The sequence below is a fragment of the Nestor notabilis genome, unplaced genomic scaffold (genome assembly GCF_000696875.1).
Source record: "Nestor notabilis isolate BGI_N333 unplaced genomic scaffold, ASM69687v1 scaffold35062, whole genome shotgun sequence".
Lineage (NCBI taxonomy): Eukaryota > Metazoa > Chordata > Aves > Psittaciformes > Psittacidae > Nestor > Nestor notabilis.
This window is the reverse complement of record NW_009920286.1, coordinates 1-6,056: the sequence shown is the minus strand read 5'-3', so window position 1 is coordinate 6,056 and position 6,056 is coordinate 1. Positions and strand designations below refer to the sequence as shown.

The window sequence follows — 6,056 nt, the reverse complement described above, 5'->3', positions numbered from 1 at the left end:
CCCCAGCCAGTACAGCCTGGTGGAGAGCCAGGAGGCCTCGCGGCGGGGCAGCGGGGACAGCCTGCAGGACCCCAATGACCCGCTGGACAGCATCTCCGTCGGTAGCTACCTGGACACGTTGGCTGATGATATGGATGAGTATTCCCAAAACGCTGCCGAAACCGCCGCTGCATCCGCATCGGGCAGAGCTCTGATCAGGGCAGAGCAGGACTGGGTCAGGATCGACCCCGAGAGGGGTCTGGCAAAGCAAGAGAAGGGCAAAGCGGAGCACGAGTGGCCCCACGTGGACGTCTCCCCACCCAGGCTGCCCCAGGATCACCGGTTTGTGAAGGAGCCCCAGGTGGCCAACGGGCATTTGGGCCAGCAGCTCTCCTCTGTGGAACCAGGCAGAGACACCAAAGTGCCATCAGGGGCCGGGGAGAGGCTGGGGAAGGGGAACTTGGGTGGGAAGGCTCACAAAGCCGAGGCTGACTTCGAGAACTGCAAACTCAACAGCAAACTGCACCTGGAGTATGATGCCCACTGGCGCTGGCTCCAGTCTCAGGATGATGTGACGTTCTTGTAGCCCATGGCTTTACCTTCCCAGTCCAGCTCTCCCAACTGCTCGCTCTGCTTCACTTGTCTCTGCTTGGGAGAGCTGGGGTGGCTGGAGAAGGGGGGACAGGCTGGCTTGGTGGTGCTGCACTGTTCCTCTAACTCCTCTGTCAGTGTTTGGTGGTGCAGCCCTAAGGGATGGGGTGCTGGCCCTGCAGCAAATTTCTGGGAGAAGGGAGATGAGGTGGGTGCCCACAAATTTAATCTTTTGCCCTAGGGTGGTGCTTGCAGGTGGCTGGTCACTCCTCTGTGGTCCTTGATGTTGGTGGCAGGGAAGGGTTGGTGGGAAAACCTGTTGCAGTGGGACCTCTCCTCTCTAATCCTCAGCCTTCTATCTGCAAAAACTGGGGTCCCTTCCTGTAAACCGGCTGCCCAGAGAGGACAGGAGATGCTCCCACACATCCATGGTGGCACCAGCATGCTCATTGCGAGGTGTGGGGCAAGACCACCAGCAGGTCATCCCTGTTGGATGTGCTCATTTCCATCACTGTCTTCAAGGCCAGTGTCCATCCAGGGTAGAGTTACCTGGGGCACCCGCGGTTTGGCCTCGGCACACGGGGGATGCTAAAATCCCGTTTGCTGTGAGTGAAGCCCTGCCTGGTTTGAACGCCTTCATCTATGTCTGTGGAGGAAGGATGATGGTACAGACTACCCTTCCCAACACGAGAAGGGCAGTGCATGGAGTGGGAGGTAGAGATCCAGTTCTCCCAGTTTGTTTCTGGACTGTCTTCCACTATGGGACCATGTCCTGCCGAAACCCTGGGATGTGGCAGTGTACAGGCAGCCTGGCAGAGCCTGCAGGGCTCAGGCTCAGCGAGGCTTGTGCTTCCCCCTGACACAGTGTGATGGGGCTGATGACTGGGATTCTCCATCTGTGTGATGAATGGTGCCAGGTCTCTATCCCCTAACAGCAACCAGAAACATGAGGCTTCTCTGCCAGGGTGGATTTGCAGTGACCCTGCCCTGGAGTCATCTTCTCTGTCCTTTTAGCCTTGGCTTCTGCCTGTGCCTTTTACTGTCCATGCAGTATGCCCCCAGCACACCCCTTGCTGGCTTGTAGAGCATGGCTTGAAGCTAGAGATGCATGAGAGCTTGGGCAGGGCCTACTGCCTTCATCAGACAATGCAGGAAGGACCTGAGCATCCTGCTTCAAGGAGAGGGGCTCTTCCACGTGCGTGGATAAGCCATGGGTGCACCCTCCCCTGGCACAGTGCTGTGATGGCTTTGCTCTCACCATGATGCCGTCGTTCCCCTGGCTCTTCCCTTGCTGGGGTGGTGGGAGTGGGGACAACATCTCCTGATGTCAGTGGGAAGCCAAGAGAGAGGGAAGACCTGGCTGTGACTTGCCCTAGATGTGAGATGTGAGCAAGCCGTGGTTAGGAAGGAGGTTATGTGCATGAGAGGTCCAGCTTTGTGTCTCTGAAGCAGCACCTTCAGTGGAAACTATACTCCATACTCAGACCCCCCGAACACCCTCCCTTCCCCTGCAGATCCTCAGGGTTTTTTTGGACGGACATGGAGATCAGAACAGCACCCAAAATTCCAGGAGATGGCACCTGCTGAGGACTTGGGGGAATCCCAGCAAACTGTGACCAGGTTGCCCTATGTGAGCATCCCATCTGCCTGCCCCGGAGCAGCTTTGCTTGGCTTGCCATTGCCTACAAGCAGCTCATGGCTTCCTGTGTAGCTCCACTGCTGATAAGCCACCACGTCCCCCAAGGCTGGCTGTCCCCTGCTTTTCTTCTAGCCCTGCATGGCATGAATCAGCTGAGGGTCCCTGGGGGAGACAGGGTAAGTCCTACAGCGCTGTTAAATCATTCTCATCAAAAAATAGCTGGCTTAATAAATGATAGCGTTTCTCCCAGGCCACAGTGTTGGTGCTTTGCTGAGCTTATGGGGGTTTACAGGGAAAGGGGAGAGTGAGATGCCCTGGAGCTGGTGGCAGCTCTGCAGGCAGAGTCTTTAAACCCAGTCCTTAATCAGGGACAGACCACATGTCCGGGGATCTGCCCCTTCTCACATCAGGGTGGTGACACATCAAAGACACACTTCCTGAAGCAGCTGGGTACCAGAACACATCTGTTGGGAGCGAGGATGCTGGTGAGACTCTCCCTCTGGGAGATGGGGCGTATTGAGCTCAGCTGATTTATTTCTTCACTTACAAATACCCTTCCTGCCCCAAGTTTCCAAGGAAGAAGATCTTTCTAGGTGTTTGCCAGCCCTATTAGTTGTGCTGGGGTTACGTTTGTTTCCCTTGTTCTGCAGCTGCAGCCCTGGCTCCTGCAGCCTCCTCCAGCCAGGATGTGCAGGGGGCTCTGACTATGGGATAGAGACTTCTCCAGCTTGGCCTGGGGTGGGAGAAGCCACAGCTCTGATCTCAGGTTGTTGGGATTTGCTCCTGGGTGGGTCCCTTTAAAACCACTGGAGCTGGTGCTCGTGGAAACATCATCCTTTCCAAAGCAAACGCAAGCGGCTTATCCAGCCCTGCCATCCTGGCCCAGCATCCGTTCTGTCTCCTGGCTTTGAAACCGTGAGCTTTTGCAGATGGAGAGGTGGATGCTGGAGCCAGCAGGGTTTGGCAGGATTTCCACATTTTATGCTGGGCTGAGGTAAAAAATAAAGCAAGGAAACCTTAGAAACAAAATGCCCAGCCCATTCCTCTTCCATAGCTAGACCCCAGCGGTCAGGCAGCTCTGTGTCGCCTTGGCTGGGGCTCCCCTGGGCATGGACTCTTAAGCCTAGTTTATAGGATCCACAGTTGCCCATAGCCCCAGAATCTGGGTATCTGCTCAAATCTCAGCACCTCTGTCTTGCTGCAAGGTGGGTGCAGCAATGGGGTGCAGAGCACCTATGGGTGAGAAGCAGCCTGCAGCATAGACCTGGCCTCTCCTCTCACCACTGCCCAGGGAGGAGCAGTGCCTGGCCCTGCCTGCTGCTGCCCTTGGGCTGTTCTTGGGCTGTGCAGCTCTGATGTCAGGTAAGAAAACAAGCAGATAAGGCAGTCAGGATCCCAGCCGGTGCCAGAAAACACCCACCTCTTACAATAAAAACACCATCAAGTCATTTTTTTTTTCTTTTTAAAGATATACACAGAGATTACACTGACTTAACGAGGCAGTAAAACACTTCAATGGCTCCCCTTGCTAGCTATTAAAAACTCCCTTGGGCCTTCCCCTCCCCACGTGCAGCTTGGCTGGGGAAGGGCCTGTCCCCTGAGTGCTGCAGCCATTTAAGCAATTTATGATAGTTCCTGTGGGGAGGCACCGTGAAAATAACCTAATAACAGAAGGGAAGAGCCTAGTGTCCACGGTCAAAGGGGAGGTGACATCCAGCCCCTCTGCCCCTCACTGTGGCCTTTGGTCTGGCAGCCCTATAGCCCCATACAACCCCATGGGCTGGCTGGTGTGGGGTGTGTTGCTGTGGGGTGACCAGGGGAGTGGGTGCAGGGGCTAGATCCTGGCACTGTGACCATCGGGGCTGGGGCAGGGATGCTCCATGTTGTCCCTTGTACCATTCCCTTGTACCGTGTTGTCCCTTGTACACCCATGAGGTGCTGGGAGGAAAACTGTAATAGGGCTGCTTGGGGCTGCTCTAAAATGAACCCTCTGGGCTCTGCTTGAGGCTTGTCTCTGGCATCCACTGCTGAGATGAGCAGGTAAGAAGATCGGTCCAGATGAACCAAGTGTAACCTGGGGCTGACAATGTCTTGCCCGCTGGTTTCCCTGAGATGAGCACGGGCTGCATTACAGAGTGACCTGCGGGAAAACCAAACTCCTCAAGAGAAAGTGTTCAGCTACAGGGGTGCACTGAAGTGACCCAGTGGCACCAGTGGCAGTGCAGGGTTGTCCCATTCACCCCACGGTTCTCTAATTGCCAGAAGCACCGCTGCAGGCAGAGCCCTGGGCGTGAGCTGCCTGACCCATTGCAGGCGGTGTGGGGCAGAAGAGGCCAACAAATGGAACAGGAAGGGCTGGTCATGCCCCCAGACCCTGCTCTCAGCTTGCCCTGTTTTGGCTGTGGGGATGTTCTCCTGGGCGAGGCTGAAATGTTGGTGCTGGTTGGAGCCACGTGGTGATCCCCAGTGACAGCCCCGTGATGCCAAAACCACCTCCAGATCAGACAGCATTCAGTCCTGGCACTGGGGACCTGGCACCCAGGCTGGCCCCATCGTCCAGTTCCCCTTCTCTCCTGGTTTCATCCAGCCTGCTCCCTAAACCCTGCCCAGGACTCCTCTGTACCAGGTTAAACCAGGCCAATGGAGGGTTCCTGTGTCCTGGGTTTTCAGCTGGTTTCCAGTTTTTCCTTCCCATTGCCTCAGGATTACAGGTTTCCAAGGGCAGAATCTCCTACAGGTTTTGTGCAAAGAGGCAGCTGAGAAGGGAGAGATGTCCCGCAGTGTCTGTCTTCTAAGGAAGGGCATGCTTTCAGTGTGTGCTCAACCTCTGTTACACACTGGAGAAGCCACACCAGGCAGGGGATGCTCTGACTGCCCAGCATGGGAGCATTTCACGGGAACCTCCTGCCTCCCGTGGTACCACCCGAGTTCCCCCCTGAGTCTGCTCTTGGCTCAGCGGCTGAATGACCCAGAGGCTGTTGAACACAGGCACAAAGCTGGAGCACAAGCCAGGAGCAAGCTGAGCCTTTGGGAAATGCCTCCTGGGGCTGTTCCCTGCCTGGCCTTTGCTTTGGATACTGATCCTTTGGCTTTACAGCTTCCCAACCCTCCCTGAGAGTGAAAAACAAGCATGACTGCTCGGGGCCTCAGGGGTGTGACAAGGGATGGGTGACAAGGACAAGTTCTGGGCTGGGTTCCCTGCCCATGTCACCCTTTCATCCCAGCCAGGGTGCCAGGAGTCCCCTTCCTCCTCTCTTGGGTGGTAGGCAAGCCCCCTTGCCCATCATGGTCCCCAGTGTACCACCTTCTCCTTCCCATTCATGTGACCCATCACTTGGCAAGAGTCCCCCCCTTTCCCACCTCCCGTGTAGAGTGGGTCCTGGGTTCACCCTGCTCAGTGCCACCCCAGGGGTGACACCAGAAGCTGTGTGTGCACAGGAGATGTGTGTGCTCCTGTTGCCACCTCCTGCCCACCTTCAGTCCCCAGTGGGGAGGGCAATGAAAATCAGAATTGCTCTTTAGGGAATTAATCTTCTTTCACTGTCTTATCTCAGTCTGACCTAGAAGAACCCCCCTGAGTTGTTTTTGTCCCCTCTGCAGTGTGTTTAAAGGGAAAATTACAGTGAATATGTTGCAGAGAGGCTGTGGTAGACCAGGAGCAGACCTGCAGCAGGGAAAAGCAATGCAAATAGTGTCTGAACAGTTTTAGGTAGGATTTCCCATGCTGCCCTCTCCTGTGGACCCCCTGATCCCAGTGGCTGCAGAAAATTGCATCTGCTGTGGGCAGTAGAACAGAAACAGTAAAAGGTTAAAAGATGGCCCACACGACATCCTTGTCTCTAAATTG

General features: G+C 55.6%; 1 protein-coding gene across 1 annotated transcript in view; it reads left to right on the top strand.

The window, feature by feature from the left end:
* LURAP1 (leucine rich adaptor protein 1) overlaps positions 1-565 on the top strand; it is a gene marked incomplete at its 5' end in the record, with an annotated part of 681 nt that extends 116 nt beyond the window's left edge. The window contains 1 exon segment of the mRNA XM_010010601.1: positions 1-565. This exon segment is cut by the window's left edge and continues 116 nt beyond it. Coding sequence (XP_010008903.1) covers positions 1-565 — 565 coding nt within the window.
* Between the last annotated feature and the right edge of the window lie 5,491 nt (positions 566-6,056).